This window comes from Ursus maritimus, unplaced genomic scaffold (genome assembly GCF_017311325.1).
Source record: "Ursus maritimus isolate PB19 unplaced genomic scaffold, ASM1731132v1 scaffold_6, whole genome shotgun sequence".
Lineage (NCBI taxonomy): Eukaryota > Metazoa > Chordata > Mammalia > Carnivora > Ursidae > Ursus > Ursus maritimus.
Genome location: NW_024426774.1, coordinates 71,081,954 through 71,098,674, shown reverse-complemented (window position 1 = coordinate 71,098,674; position 16,721 = coordinate 71,081,954). Strand labels below are relative to the sequence as shown.

At 47.0% G+C, this 16,721-nt stretch overlaps 1 protein-coding gene across 1 annotated transcript in view; it reads left to right on the top strand.

Annotated features, from left to right (window-relative positions):
- PRKCE (protein kinase C epsilon) overlaps positions 1 to 16,721 on the top strand; it is a 512,271-nt gene that overhangs the window by 324,314 nt on the left and 171,236 nt on the right. Inside the window, exons 7-10 of the mRNA XM_040623514.1 lie at positions 1,714 to 1,856; positions 4,373 to 4,469; positions 7,068 to 7,264; positions 9,859 to 10,032. Coding sequence (XP_040479448.1) covers positions 1,714 to 1,856; positions 4,373 to 4,469; positions 7,068 to 7,264; positions 9,859 to 10,032 — 611 coding nt within the window. The remainder of the gene's footprint in view (positions 1 to 1,713; positions 1,857 to 4,372; positions 4,470 to 7,067; positions 7,265 to 9,858; positions 10,033 to 16,721) is intronic.

The window sequence follows — 16,721 nt, the reverse complement described above, 5'->3', positions numbered from 1 at the left end:
CTGGGTGGCTCAGTCAGTTGAGTATCTGACTCTTGGTTTCAGCTTAGATCATGATCTCAGGATTGTGAGATGGGGCCCCGCATCAGGCTCTGTGCTCAGGTCAGAGTCTGCCTGTCCCTCTCCCTCCCTCTACCCCCTCTGCTCACTCTCTTTCTCTCTCTAAAATAAATAAATACAATCTTTAAAAATGAATGGAAATAAAAAATAAATTCCTGGTCTGATAATTCCAACATTCCTGCCCTGCTGTGTGCTTGCCTTTTAGAATGCTTTGAACTTTTTCATGCTAGCTGGACATGATGTGCTGGGTAAAAGAAACTACAGTAAATAGGCCTTTAGTAAAGTGGTGGTGAGGGTGTGGGGGAGGGGAAACATTCTCTAGTCCTATGATTAGATCTCAGTCTTTCCATGAACCTGTGCCTCTGAACTGTGAGCTTTGTCGGTGTCACTCAAGGCTCCCCCCCAACTTAGGTGGGACAGGATGGCTGGAGTGGGCTGGAGTTGGGTATTCTTCTTCTTCCACATGGAAGGCTAGAAGGAGCTGGGTTGGGTATTTCCCTTCTCCCACATGGGAAGCTAAACAGGCTAGAGTAGGGTATTTTCCTACCCCCACGTCAGGTAGGATCTGATAAAACTATAGTAGTTTAGGCTGTGGTAAAATAGTTTCTCCTAAAAGCAGGTCTTGTTAAGAACAGAGTATTCTAGTTTATTTCAAAATGGTTCCTTTTCCCCTTCCCCTGAGAGAAGCATAAGAGAATTTTTTCCCCAGTGTTCACTGTGAGGACCTGGTCAAACTCCTAGAAGCAAAACTGACAAAGGTGTGGGAGGCACCTAAGGACTGGCTCTGCCCGGAGTTTGGAGTCATCCTCGTCCACTCTGAGACTCCAGCACTCTGGCAATTTCAGTTACCGTGGCCCCGCCCTGGTTCCCACAGAGGCTGCTGCTGGGGGGTTTCCGCCCAGTGAGTTGTGGTTCACAGTAGCTGCCTGTATGTCTCGTTCATTTTGGGGGCAGCAGTGTGCCCTGGAACCTTACTCCTCCAGTAGATCTGAGAAGAGTTGTTGATTTTTCAATTTGTTCAGCTTTGCACTGGTTAGGACCGAGTGACAGTGTCTCGGTGCCTTACGTGTTAGACTGGAAACAGAACAGTTGATGTTTTCACTTTTGATGTCCTACACTGACAACTAAATGATGTGGGCAAAAAAAGACTTTCAGGCATGGCTTTTGTTCCTTTGAAGTTGGATTTTAGATTTGAAGGAGCCTGGGAGGTCACCTCGGTCAATGTCCTCATGCTCCGATGAGCGTCTCGCTAGGCTCTACTGCGGGCACTTCCCTCTTGGTGATATTCCCACACTTCAGTGAAGTACTAGAGCGTGCTGTGTACATGCAACCCATTTGTGCTCAGAAGCCAAACGAATTTTCTCCAAATAAACCAGTTAGTTCTCTTATGGTCCGTGGTCTGCTTCCTAGAAGGAAATAGAATGTGCTTTTTATCCATAAACAGTGGTTATTCCTGTGTGGTGTTTTGATGGACGCTGTTTTAGTTCTGTGTGATGAGATGATGGGTGATTTTTATTTTTCTCTTTTTGTCTTTCTGCATTTTCCAAGTTCTATCAAATGTGAACATGTATTACTTTACAGTCAGAAAAAAAACAACAACAAGGTAACGTTTTAGGTCATGAACGTTGGAAGTCTCCTCTCTGTGTCTTCTTACAGTCTGCAAGATGAACGTTCACCGACGCTGTGAGACCAACGTGGCCCCCAACTGTGGAGTGGATGCCCGAGGGATTGCCAAAGTTCTGGCTGACCTAGGCGTCACTCCAGACAAAATCACCAACAGCGGCCAGAGGAGGAAAAAGGTAACTGGCTATTTGGGGGTGTTTCTGGAGCTCTTTGGAGGCCACCCTCTCTGTGCTGGCTTCCTGAGAGCATCCCCCCCAACCCCGGAGTGAGGTTCTAAGATCCGTGGGTTTGAGACGCAGCATATGCTGAAAGGAAAGAAAAAAAAAAGTGGTCGGACAGGTGACATTAAAGTCTCCTTCAGTTCCAGAAGTGGGGGAGAAATGAAGCAAGTCTCAAGTGTTCTGTTCCCAGGGAAACCTAATCTTTGAGATGAGGACTTTGGAATTCCTTCTAGAAAAAGCACAATTCTAGACGAGGAGGTAGGCTTGTCTGCATCCCTGGTGTCACTGTAATGAGAATACACGGATGAAGAGCTGGGACCACGTTCTTCTCTAGGGAGCAGGCCAAGAATATTCGTGGTAGTGCCGCCTGAGGGGTATTGTTAATGCCCCGCCACGTGAAACATCTGGGCCTTTCTTTGGAGACCAAAGCCCCCTGTCTCTATCCAGGTGACATTCTGAATGTTAGTAGGAAGAGATCCATTTGCGAAGATGTTATTTATGTTATGGTAAGTCAGGGCCCACAGATGTAAATGGAGCTCAGGGCATCTCATAGCATTGCGTTCGAAGGTCCTTCTTGGCCTTGGCTTCCAGCCTAGAAAATGTAAAAGTCTTCAATAAATGAAGTTCTGAGAAAATCAGAGCCATGTTAACTGGGCAAGATATCCTGGTGGGGTTGGGGGTGGGGGACGGAGAGATCCTCATCGCCTGGTATCAGGCATTCTCAAGCACTTACCAGAAAAGCAAGTCTGTCTCCACTTGCTCTACAGTTTTGACTCCTTAATGTCCTCCCTAAATTCTGCCCTGAAATATCTTCTGAAGGGCTCTGTGTTTCCCTTCTCGTTTTAGAAACTGCCCACGCCTCTTTCCCTGGTGCCTCTCACAAGAGCTCTTTCCCTCGAATGGGGAGGTTTGGATTGTTTCCATCTTCTTAAACTCCTCCCTCTCTGCCTTCCCAATAAGCAAAGCTGTTTTGCAAGGGTTGGACAAAAAGAATCCTTTTGTCCCTGGTTGGTTAGCTGTGAGATTTTGTGCTCCTGGTGGCTCTCAGCTCCATAAATTCCACTAGTGGAAACAGGACTTAGGTTATTGACCCAAGACATTGAAATTGCAACCAGAATATCAGCGTCCAAGAATGCTAGGCCCCCACCAAAGAGGCGGGTTAAGCAAACACCCTGTCATGACACTGTTGGACATACACGTTTATGAGCCCTAGGGAGCACCCTTCATGGGAGATATCGCTTTTTACCGTGCTAGAAGTAAACTGAGACAGAATCATTATTAACTGTCATCAAACATTTAAGAGAAAATGTAATACACACCTGCCCTCTCCCCACTATTTTCACGGGCCATAACGCCAATAACCAGGCATCATCTGTCTGTCTGAGATTTGGGGGAAGCTCATGGTGAGAAGCCAACATGGAGAAATTTCAGGAAGAGACAAAGTTAAAGAGTAGAGGATTCTAATGTTTTTTTTTTTTGTTTTTGTTTTTTGCTGGATTGTTTCTGGTGCAAAAGCTAGAAAATGCCACGGGACCAAGTAGTAGCTCAATTTCATGTGAGAGAAAGGGAGAGAAGTACCCTTGGTCAGAAGCTAAAAGGGCTTCTTTGCAAGAGTGTCAGGCTTGCTGGAGCGCTGCCTGTCTTCACGTTGCCCCTGCAAGTAGTCCATTGTCCAGAGAGGACGTGTGCACCCAGCTGATAGTTTTGTTCTATTTTACTCTTCACCTACGAGTGACCACTTAGTCCAAACCTCTGACTTTAATGGGAACTTAACACGGGTGTGCCCACATCTCTGCCAGCAAATAGACTTCACTGGGGGGTGCTCTATTAAAATTTGCCAACCAATATCCACACATCTAAAAACCTTTATTGAGCTTCTGTTAAAGGTATCATTTTATGCAAGGCGCCAGAAGCAACACAAATACTGGATAGAGTCTTACCTTCCAAGAGCCTGTAGTCTACCTCAGTAGAGAGCCCACCACAACATCCACGTGCAGAGGCCATCGACTCAATACAGCTGAACAAGACGATGGATAAATGCCCAACAGGTGTTAGAGACGAACGTTGAGTGGCTTTGGGTGCGCTAACTTGCGTTGCTCCCATAGGCGAGGGACGTTTCGATGGACCTGGGACAGTTGTGCTTGGATAGAACGAAAATTGATTAATTGCAGTCTCTCTCTTAAGTTTTTATTTTGATTCCAGTTAGTCAATGTATAGTGTAATATTAGATTCTGGTATACAGTGGAGTGACTCAGCACTTCCGTACATGACCCGGTGCAGTCTCTTGCCTTCCCTTTCACTGTCGTCAAATGACACCTGAGTCTGCTTTGGGAATGTCCGTTCAGCAAGCGCTGCTGGGCGCCAGGGACTCCTGCAGGCCCCCTGCTCCGTACCTCGCCTCCATGCTTCCGACCTCGAGGCAGCTCCCACCCTCCCTTCTCACGTGCCCTTCTGTCTCTCCCTCTCTCTAGCTCATTGCTGGCGCTGAGTCCCCGCAGCCCACTTCTGGAAGCTCGCCGTCGGAGGAAGATCGATCGAAGTCAGCACCCACCTCCCCTTGTGACCAGGGTGAGGCCCTCAGATTTGCTTTGTTACCTCTGAGCAGTGTCACCGGAAGGACTGAGGAGCTTGGAGCCTCTGCACCCTGGTCCGACCCTTGTGAGCCGGACCGGGGGTGGCCCAGGAAGGGCTTCAGACGCCCACTCCCTACTGACTGCTTAGCCGCTCTTTCTCTCTGCAAGGCCGCCTTGAGGGACAGGCACTTGAACAGTTGTGCTTGCCTTAAACCCTGTTGAGGCCAGGGTGAGAGAGAGAGCAGGTGATGTTGTAGCTCTTTGTTTACCCCCGCCTCCTTCCAGGGTTCCGAGTATAGGCAAGTGCCCCGGGACCTGCTCCCAGACCTCCTGCCGTGGCCTGTGGATGGGCAGGGACAGGAGCACGGAGCCGGAGAACAGACCGAGAGAAGGGAGGAAGCCAGCTCTAGGCTTGACCCCTTCCTAAAGCTCACCTTTGAATGTTTCCTTCTTCCTCATGAGAATATGCTGAATGTAGTCAAAGTTTCTGAATTCTGCAGACATCCCAGAATGCTGAGGGGAGACTAACACATTTAAAACCTTCCCTTCTGGTGACCAGATATCCCTGGAAAGGGATGTATGCTTCTGCAGAACAAGAATAATCATCACCATTGAGTGCCTTGATTGTAACCTCTTTGTGTTCACTGTCTTAATCTTACGCTCACACCAACTGTGGGTGCTCATCCCTGTCCCCATGTCACAGGGTGGGTAGTGGAAGATCAGAGAGTCGAGAAGTTCTGTCCAGTGCTCTGGAACTAAGTTAGTAGTAAGGGCGAGACCATACCCCTCCTGATTTCGGGACCCCGGTCTCAGAATCTGTGCCAGCAAACCTTCCCTGAGGGTCATCGCTGTGACCCACGTCGGCTTACCCAGGCGGAAACAGAACAGTTGCAGGGTAATGTGTGCCAATCCTGAGGTCACAGAGCAAATTGGTGTGAGTCCTGCTTCTTGCTGCTCTGATTAGCTTTCCGCATCTTCGTACTCTGCTTCATGCCAAAAAAGATTTGACCCATTCATAAGTAATCCAGTGGTGTGCTGGGGCCTCCAAACTAGTCGGTATTATCCTGGAACCCACGTGGGTATTTTCACGTGTCCCTTTCGAGTGCCGAGACCTCCTTCAAGAGCTTCAGGGAGACTGTGTTACGTGGGAGACGCCTCCAGTAAGAGAGAGGTGGAGCGTAGTTTCTAGGCCTGGCTGCTGCCTGGTGTGCTGCCCAGACCTGGCAGGATATGTTGCCTGTGTTTGTCCCTGGTCAGTACAGTGGTGTGGGCACAAGTGGATGCAGGGACCCTCTTAGCACATAGTATTGCTACAGGACAGAGAGAACACACAGTTTCTCTTCCTTCCATTGTATGACGACACAGAATGACATTTTCTTCAAGTGTTGGAATCCCCAAACACCCAAGTTCTGTTTTCCAAACTCCATTTAATAGCCTGCCTTGGAAACTGAGACGTTAAGCTGTTTGTTGAGACTAGAAGTTACACTTAGTAAGGAAAATTGCTAGGAAATGGCTGAATTGGCAAGGGAGAGCCTTAGACTCAGGAGCCGTCCCCACCCCCCCTCCCCTCCACCCCAGCAGATCTAAGAAAGGTCGGGATTTCTTGAGCAGGCTGTCATGGGCCCCCGTCCTTCTGAAAAGAAGCTGAAGATCTCTTTCTGTCAGGCAGCACCTGGTCATGCCTCATTCTGATGCCCAAGTGCTCCCCTTCCATCATCCCAGGTATTCGTGAGCAGCTCTAAAATCGGGTTAGGCTTGTGGTGCCCAGTTCTGCTCTGAGAGGTGTGTGTGTCTAGGTGAATGAATAGCTAACAATAAAGCTTGCTCAAACAGGAAAGGCCAAGGGGTCATCCAGTGTTATCACCGCAGGGTAGTTCAGGTCACGTGCTCTGCAGGGACACAAGACTGCCCCGTGGTTGTGAAATTGTACGAAGGAATCCCTGCCCCGTCTGAGATAAATTTGCAACATGTCACTCTTGGGCAGCAATTCTTTAGTTAATGAGAAGTGCGCGGCTCGTTTTGTTGAATAACCTTGTGGGAGGTGGGTATTGGAATAAACGCAACAATAAGGCCAGGTAAAGTCCTTTAGAAGTTAAAGGCTTCCCAGTCCTAGCTTCTGATACAGTTATTTTGATACCCGTGATTACCGTGATGACAATTCTCGGTTAGGCATTGTTCTAATTTTCAAAGGGAACTCGAAGGGACCTGTTGTCTTTGCGACTCCGCAGGGTTCCAGAGAAGTTCTTTTATTTGCACTACGCCTAGAGTAACGGAACAGGCCACAGGCCAGAGGGGCTTTCAGAGAGAGGGCCGGGGTTCGGTGTAATCTGAAGGTGTTGGCTGGGCGGAGCCGTGGCCTCCTTTTCTTGGCATCCCTAGACCCTGCTGTACGTTAGTGCCAATGAAAGCGTGGAGAGGAAAGGAAAGGAGGGATGCCGCGCTGGATCGGTTGCTATGAAGAATCCGAAGGCGGGCTGGGACCTCACAGTGGCGGGGGGTCGGGGATGCGGGGGTGCGGTCTGAGTGCTGAGTCCTGATGGGAAGGGATCCTGAGGTATGCACTAACGTGATGTCTTGTCACCCTTGGCCCTAGAAATAAAAGAACTTGAAAACAACATCCGGAAGGCCTTGTCTTTTGACAACCGCGGGGAGGAGCACCGGGCAGCAGGCGGCGACGGCCAGCTGGCAAGCCCCGGCGAGAACGGCGAAGTGCGGCAGGGCCAGGCCAAGCGCCTGGGTCTGGATGAGTTCACCTTCATCAAGGTGCTGGGCAAAGGCAGCTTTGGCAAGGTCTGTGGCGTGCGTGGGTACAACCGCTGACTTTTTCGGGTCCGTGGCGTTGCCTCATCTGTCTGATGTAAATAAGATTAGGCTGTGAACATTTCGGGCTGGTCTTGTTGCGTCTTCCTTCCTTGTTCCGTGGAAACGGCCTGTGGCCAAGCAGGTGGGAGCCCGGGATCTGTGGTTCATGAGCTATGGGACTTCCAGCTAGTCAGTTAACTTCCTTGGGACTCAGTTTTTCTCATTTGTCAAATGGGGACACAGGCATGAAGTGAGGTCGTGGGTAGGAAAAGCACTTGGGAACATTTAAATCGCTCTACGTGTGCTTGGCGTCCCCGTAATCGGTGCTTGGCGTCCCCGTAATCGGTGATAGTAGCACCACATTTCTTCCCTCCTTCACAGAGCCATCTGAAATTCTGGCTGTAATTCATGACAGAGACTTTGAAAATGAACTCTGGAATCTCTGCCCTCCGTGAACTTCAGGCTCCGAGCAAATCTGAGCATGTATTATTTGGAAAGTTCAATGCTATTTAACTGACTTTTCTGGCACTTACTAAGGGCTGTTTATCCTGCACATGTGGCAAGAGAAAGAGAATAATCATCTCCTGGCTTGGATCTTGCCCTCGGTGCCGTTCTCCCTGCCCTGCCCCACGCTGAGATGAGCAGAGCCTGGCGGGGGTGCGTGTGCCAAGTGTGCGCCGTGAAGCTTTCCTGGTGATCGGGCCCCATTCTGATGGCACAGTGACGCGGGGAAATAATCCCCGTTCATTTTAGGACGAAGACAGAAGGGCAGAGGGCCCAGGATGCTGGCTAACACTTCAGCTGAGATCCCTGATTATTCCCTTGCACTCTGCAAAGATGGGAGTCCCTGGGAGGTGCCTTTCCATGCCCGGCTGCTGGGCCCAGGCCCTGGGCTTGGTGGCTCCCGAGAGTCACATGCCCTCAGGTGTCCTGGGCTCTTGAAAGCAGCAGCCTAGGGATCAGCCAGCTTACTGAGCTGCAGGGAATGGCTCTGGAAGCCTCCAGGGCGTGGGCCTACCTCCCAGCCCCTCACCTGCCCCATCACATCCTGAGATCCCTGTAGCAGGAAGGTAACCCGAGGAGAGTCCTTAAACGCAGATGCTGAGGCAATCACATTCTTCAGAGACTGAGTAAATAAGAAACTGGCCGCAGTGCGCTGGTCCAGGCGTAACTCGGGGATGTGAGCGGCTTTAATTTTGAACAAGAGTCAAGGGAAACGAGCAGGCTCAGAGTTTCCAGGTCTCCGCACTGCGTAGGCAGGATGGGAACTTGGATGACTCTGGAGCATTTAGGTTGTTTCTTAGGAAAAATCGCAGCCAACGTTTGAGCCAGTTTTAAAGATTTCGCGTTACGTGTGGGCGACGGAAGTTCCTCAGGTAGCTCCCTGAATTCCCTCTTGAAGCTTCTGAGTTACTGCTCTTGAGCCCTGGCCGCTCGCCCTGGAATATGGAGCTTAGGAGTTGGTTGTTTAAGAGGGAAAAGACTTGTCACATTGCGGAGAAATGAGTGCAAAAATATCAAAGGATAGGAAAACTTGAAGATCACAGAACTGTGAATTTGCTCTCTGGAGAAGAATCACATTCCCAGCGGTAACGCTATGGAAGAACCATGAAGGCAGACGTGACAGATGAGCTACGTCAGGACAAGCGATGCTGTTTGCTAGCGAACAGAAAAGCATAAAACAGGCTTAGACAGACCTTTGCAGAGAGCAAAGTGTTAGTATCGTTATATACCAAACTCATACAAATTCGTAAGAAAATAATATAAGACAGTAGATGGAACTAGACCGTTATCTTGAATATAAAACTGACAGTTCACACAAATATAATTTAAAGGAAAAATTTTTTGAAGTTCCATTGCAAGTTAAAGCAGCCTTGAGGTTATGTTTCACACCTGTTACGTGAACAAAAACACTTTTTAAGTGAAAACACCCAATGTGGGTATATTGCCATGGAACTAAAACATCTCCACATTCCTAGTGGCAGATTATTTTGTACATCCTTTTTGAAACTCAAGAAATGTGCAAAATATTTAACCTTACAACCTATTTCTAAGACTTTCTACCTTAAGTTTATGGTCCCCCAAAAAGAAAAAAAATGACATGTATAAAAATACTCCATCCAATTTATTTCTATGATATTTAATAATTAGGTTTCACTTAAGTATCTAATATGCAGTAAATGGCTAAATAAATTGTAATATATTTCTTTCAATTGAGTATAAACAACCCTGATAATGATAGTGACAGTGTAGATGATAAATCCTTATTAATGTCAGTTAAAAAATATTTGTGCAATACTATAATTGCAAGTATGGTGAATGTATATGTACATATGGATAATTATTTCACAGATGTGTGTTGAACTTCTTTTTTCTTTGCCTGGGCCCTATGCTAGACTGAAACATAAATAATAGTAGCTATAATAGGATGAGTAGTTTTTCCAAACATTTTTTTAATGTTATAGTATTTAAAATGAAAGAAAAAAAGAAGTTAGTTTTTAAAGCCTTTGATATTGACTTGTGTTTTTTCTTTTGATTCCACGCATGTATAGATTGACGGGAGTGGTTTGGGTTCATTGCAGGTCATGTTGGCGGAGCTGAAAGGCAAAGATGAAGTATATGCTGTGAAGGTCTTAAAGAAGGATGTCATCCTCCAGGATGATGACGTGGACTGCACGATGACAGAGAAGAGGATTTTGGCGCTGGCGCGGAAACACCCGTACCTAACCCAACTCTATTGCTGCTTTCAGACCAAGGTATGGCTAAGAAGAAAATGGTGGCTGCCACCTTGGGGCAGTGCTGTATGATGGGATGGCATCTTGATGTCAGATTTTAAAAAAAATCAATTGCTGACCCTCTACGTTCTTTTCTCATAAGCCTTGTAAAGTGGAACGAATGGAAAAGATCAGGGTGTATTTGAACAACATCCTCTTTTTTAAGGGCATGGAATTTTCCATTCAGGGTTCTTGTGGAGGGATGAGAGGGCAGTAGAACTCTTTGCAGAGGTAGCTGGACAAAGCCAAATGGCTAAATCCAGTGTTTGCTCCTTAGAAAAACCAACAGGTGTGGTTAGTCCTTGCTCCGCTCCTCTAACTTTCTATCACTAGCAAATCACTTAAGTTCCCTATTGCCTTCAGGTCAAATGAAAAGGAGCGAAGGCCACCCTAACCACTTCTGTGGTATAATGTCATAGTAGGCAAAGGCTGTGGACGAGTGCTTACAATGCCCTGGCGAAATACAAATGTAAGGTGACGTTTTAAATTTACCATGTAGGAGCCTGGGAACCAGAAGGTGGCAGTAAAGAAACAAAAATAATCTGTAACTGCATTATGGAGTTTGACCTATGAGTATCATAACTGATTTTTTAATTTATTCTTAGTAAAGAAGAGAAATGCCAATATTCTTCATGGAGCTCTTATTTTATTACCCCTTTTGGGGGGGGGAGAAAGTTAAAGTCTTTGAGGATGCCTTATGGGTCTGTAGTCCTTAGCTTCTTGAGAAGGCACAGGCGACTTCTCCTGAAACTCCTCCCTGTGCCCATCTGGAGCCCAGACAGTGAAGGGCGCCATCTTGGAGAGACGATCCCTTGCCCCTTGGCATCCTCCCACCTCTACGTCACTGCGATGACAGTCTTCTACTTTGAATTCAACAGTTACTCATTTTGTCATTTGGCAAATTTTTATTTTATTATATTTGGTTGAATTCTTCCCATGTGCCAGATGTAAAGCTACAGTGGTAAGCAAGGCCCAATCCCTGATCTCAGGGACTTTACAGTCTCTTTGGTACACTGTTTCTCAAAGGGTATTTCTCTAAGCCTTCATCACTTGAGAAACTCTTAAGCATAAAGGACTCTGTAGCCCATGGTTTGGGAAATTGCAGTCTGAACTCTTTTAAAAGACTGTCTCAACATTCACTCGCTTATTAAAGTCCCTGAGGAGAACTGCAATGGGACAAAAAAAAAAAATCGTCTTTATTTAATCTAGTATTTCCCAATTATTTGTTCTTAAGCTCCACCCATACCACTACCTACCCCACACTGAGAAATGGTGATCTAATGGCATTTTTCCTATCCCTCTGATCTCTCAGGAATAAGAAATACCTTCTGAAAACCTGGAAATCCCTTTTCCAAACAAGTACAGGACCCATTGGCAATCCTTGTTTTGGACATGTTATATGTAATGCCTCATATTTGTAGGTCTATGCATGTATGTGCACATACGCAGAGCCCAACGTGAGAAAAGAGAAACAATCATATGATCGATGTTTTTCTTTTCTCTAGTTTTTGCACCAGTAAGAAAATCAGATTTCTGAGGAGAAGTCTTTTTCCCTTAAGACACTGTGTCTCGGCCAAGACGGACTTGGCATCTGGTCTCTGGAACTCCCAGTCCAGTGGACCTTGCCCTAATATCACCCTGATACTCTCTCTTGCCTGACCCAGCACAGTGTCCCCTCTGTGGGAGGCACTTTCCCTGTCTTTCCCTACCCCTGCTGGGTAGCCATCTCCTTCACTATCCGAGGTGGTTTCCTGGGTAAGGATTTGCACTGATGTTTTTTCTTTGGACACAATGCCAAGAGGTCCAATATCCTTGGGGAGCCACAGTGGAGGGTCAGCTTTCCTACGCCTCTTGGTGAACAACTGAGGGAATGACTATCTTCCATGTCAACAGTGTTCTCCTCTGTGTATTGTAGAACATCAAGGCTAAGGTTCCTCATTGTATGGCAGCTTTTGGAGCACAAAATGGTGTTGAGTAACACCATGGATTTTCTTTATGAAAGAACAATAACCAAACTGACATGGAGATTAGGATCTTGGTGGCTGGAGAGTGGGGTGGGGGAGAGAAGGGACTTTAGTAGTTCAGAGATTTGCTAAGTCTTTTTCTCAGGCCGATATCAGATAGCCACAGTTATAGGAGCGACTTTGCCCCGCCCCCCCTGCCATGCCACCATTGTTCGGGAGAACAATAGCATACCCCGCTGTACACAGCAGATGTATGTTCACCTAACTTGTCAAAAGAGAATTCTGTTTAACCTGAAGGACCTTAGCTTACTAATGAAAGCAATCTTATGAAGAATTGTTTTCTAAATCCCCAACTTCTTATGATAACCAGTAGTCATGGTTTTAAAGAATAGCTATTATTCATTCATCTGACTATGACGTAGGTGCTGGCTCTGGGCTTATCAGCAAAAAGTTGAAGGGGTTCGATCCCTAAGCAATGCGGAGATTATATTCTTTCTGTAAGCAAATGGCAGCAAAGAGCATGGCGTGGGTTGTTCAAACCAGGAGGACTCAGAGGAGAGGTGCTCTTGGAGTTTGGAGTAGGGTGGGAGCTCAAGCCAGGCTTTGAGGAGGGGAGGATGGGCCACACTTGGGCCGTGGTCGGGGCTGGGAATGGGAGCCAGGCTCAGTCGCCATAGCTCCGTCCCGCTTTAGCTTTGCTTTTCCTGAAAAGAAAGCACAATTCCTCTGAGTTACCCTGAACCTGGTTTCAACTAAGACTCTAATACACAATTAAGGAATGTGAGATCTGATTGAAATCCTATTAGGATTTCTTTCACTCTTGTTTTATTCTGACACACACAGCAGCAATAACGTTGAGTCATTTTTAGGTGAGCCTTTGTTTTTCTGTGTGTAGGAAGAAGGGGCCCCCATGGAAACAGGCTTTGAGAACTTCCTGATGGTTTGCACATAGCTTCAGGCCACGCGCTACACAGGTGGCCTGACAGGACTTAGGTGTGTGTGAGGTGCGGGTGCCTGTCCAGTGTGGTGACCCCTGGCGATGACTGTGTAAATCTCTTGGCGCCAGTCATGATGTCAAGTCATGAATTAGGTCTGGTCCCCACAGCCCGCTGTGGAGGTGCGGTTCAAGGGTGATTTGGCCTTTTCTGTGCCATGCCTACGTGCCATTGGTTCGTGTACTCTGATCGTTCTCCAAGGGATCTGGAAGGATGAAAAGCAAATGACACTGCCTGCACAAGGAAGGAGAGCAAGAGTGGAGGGTGTTTGGGAGACGACGAGCGAAATGCCTTAACCTGCGAGAGCAGATGATTGGTAGAGAGGGAATGGAAATACAGTTGACCCTGGACCCACATGGCTTCGAACTGGTCCACTTACATGTGGGTTGTTTTCGAGACAGTACAGGGCTGTAAACACATCTTCTCTGCTTCACGGTTTCCTTAATGGCATTTTCTTTTCTCTAGCTTACTCTATTGTAAGAACACAGTGTATAATACATGGAGCCTACAAAATACGTTAACCGCCTGTTTATGTTCTCGGTAAGGCTTCTGCTCAACTGTGGGCTACTGGTAAAGGTTTGTGGGAGAGTCAGAAGTTATATGGGGATTTTTGACCATGCAGGGGCCTGGTGCCCCATCTACCGTGTTGCTCAGGGTCTGCCGTGCTGTGAACCTCCTTCGCTGGGCCGGGCACCTGCGCGGCTCTGCGGGTTATGGGCTTGGTCAAAGTCCGGTCTTAGGGTGAGGAGCGACTTCAGGAACTGCCTTTTCAGGCTTCTCCCGCACCCACAGAAAGCGAGGGATGGGCGAGCCACTGAGTGATGGGCTTGTTTTTGCTTTTGTTTTGTTTTTGTAGTTAAAGGAAATAAAATTCTCAGGCATTTTTAGATTCTGTGTCTGATCCCCATTGTGAAATCATCGCTTCTGACTGGATCCCATAAAACTTGTCTTGAGTAATTTCATCCATGATTTTTCCTCTTTAAAAATATTAATCTCTACCTCATCGTCCCCATCCCCCACCCTTTGGCATTTCCCGCCAGGCCTGGGAAGCTAGCTCCTGGAGGGTTCTGCCTCTCTCAGCTGCTACAAAGGAAACAGAGGGTGAACTCCTAGAGAATCTCCCTTGGCCAGCCTCCCTCGCTGCCCTGGGGGAAATGCAGAATGGAAAAATCCTTAAAAAGCAACTGGAGACATTTTTCAAATGAGTTTTAATAAGCTGTGTGAGTGTGGAGTGAGAACTACGGAGAAGGAGCGTTGCCAATGGTAGGGGAGAGGTAGTAGTTGCGAGGGACCCTGGTGCTTATTTTGATCATTAACTCTGTAGGACAGCAAACAGAAGAGCAAAAAACAAAGTAAAAAATTTGGCCACTGGTAGATTTTTTTTTTTTTTGAAAGAGATGACTATGTCAGATTAAGTCAAAAAGAGCCAAGAAACCATTGAATCAAGTATGAAGCCGCCGGATGTGGAAGGGGCTGGAGGGGTTTTGACTGGGTCTGGTGTCTCACAAACGTAGATTGACACGTTCAGCACCATGAGTTGGTCTGTGGGTCAGGCGGCCACCTGGAAATCAAGATGCTATCAAATCAAACTAGTGGGGGGACGGTAAACTCTATGCTCTTGTGGAGGGATGGTCTGAGGCCTGTGGGGTGGGCTTGTGGGGATCAAGAGAGAGGGAGAGAGAGATAGCGAGAGAGGGAGGGAGAGAGAAAGAGAGAGAGAAAGAGTGTGTGTGTGTGTATGTGTATTTGGTAGGTTGTGTCTGTGTGTGGACAGGCCGGGCATGCCCCAGCCAGTCAGAGGAGATAAGAGTTTTCATAATCAAGCAAGGCTTCACAGTATCTGACTCAGGTCTTGAAGCATACCAGGATGCATTCTGCCTGACGAAACAAAAGGTTATAGAGTTAATTAACGTTCACATGCCCCCGGGACGGAGAGGTATGCGTGTTGGCTCTTAGTCTGCGATGCTACTGCCCCTTTGCCTCGAAGGAAACCTTGAATTTGATAGGACAGGACAGTTCCTTTTAAAAATACCTTCACTTTTATCAGCCATTGCACATGTTCCCAAACATCTCTGTGAGGCAAGTATGGTCACTGTCTTTTTCAGCTGGGAAACTGAGGCCCTGCGAGGCCTTACCACTTGACTGTAATAGAATTCAGATTGGAATGGAGATTTCCCGACAGCCCTTGCTCACACATTATTCTGTCTGAGCTCCTTCCTGCTGTTCAGATTCTCTGCTTCAGATAGCCTCACCTCCAAATCCCTCTCCCCAGTCTCCATTTGCTGTCACACACAGGAGAAAGGGTCTGAGGATGATAGCTCTGTTTTACTTGAACTCAGCAAGATTGGAATTAAAAAAACAAAAATCAACAACAAAAAAACAATGCCCCTAAGCTGGCAAGTGTAGCAGGATCCATCAGACTCTTTCTGGAAATGTATCTGCTTTCTGGAAGTACAAGAGAGAAGGAAAGAGAAACAGGACATGGGCACAGGAATTACAGATCTTTCTCTACTTAATGGGGTAATATCCCGACATACCCATCATCAGTTGAATATATCCTACATCAAAAATGCATGGAATACACCTGTTCTACCGAACATGAGAGCTTAGCCCAGCCGACCTTTTTACACATGCTCAGAACACTTACGTGAGTCTGCAGTTGGGCAGAGTCATCTAATACAAAGCCTACTTTACAGTAAACCGGTGAAAATCTCCTGTGATTGACTAAATACTGAAGTGAGAAAACAGAATGGTTGTGTGGATTAAGATTGGTTGTAAGTGCATGGGTTGTTGGCCCTCGCGGTCACGTAACTGACTGGGAACTGGGTGGGGCTCACTGCCATTGCCCAGCTCAAAAGAGACTACTGCCTATCACTAGTGTGGGAAAAGGGCAAAATTTGAAGTACAGTTTCCAGTGAGTGTGTATGGCTTTCATATCATCATAAATTAAAAAAAAAAAAATCCTAAATTGAACCATCAGAAGTCAGGGACCGTCTGTATATCCAAAACGGCCTGGAGTAGGATGAGGTCCTCACACTTGTCCACTAGGCCATCACTTCTTGAGCACCCACTGTGTACCACGCCGCGGGCGTCATGGTGCCTTGCTACCTGCCAAGGGAGCTCGTGGTGACCACATTTTGATGTATTTCCTGTTTATACATCTGTATTTATAAACTTGGTATCATGCTGTACACGATGAAGTTTCACCAGGAGATACAGTGTAACTATGCCTGCTGTCACTAAATATCCTTCAATCAAATGATTTCTCAGGTTTCTACATGTGTGAGGGCCTCTTGTAGAAAAACGCTGCGTTGGGGGTTTGCAGGTCGCCAGTCCGTGTTTGGCTTCTTGCGGAGTGAATGTCAGCGATAAGTGAACCGGAAGGCACTGCCCAGAGATGGCTTCTGCCTGTGTGCCACAGAACTGCCTCTTTATGTTTCTGTCTTTCTGTAACATCCACTTGAGTACAAACTGTCAGTCATCTATTTGACATTGACACATGGCAGGAGAGATTTACGGTCCTTTGACATTCTATGCATATGTATACGTGTTCGTCTAGCAAATACTCTTCACCACCAAGGAATATACTTAGGCATTCTCCTAAACTATTTGCATGTTGTTTTTTTTTTAAGAGTGGGAGAGAGGGGGTACAGCAGAGGGAGAGAGAATCTTAAGCAGGCTCCACACCCAACAGGGAGCCCAAAGCAGGGCT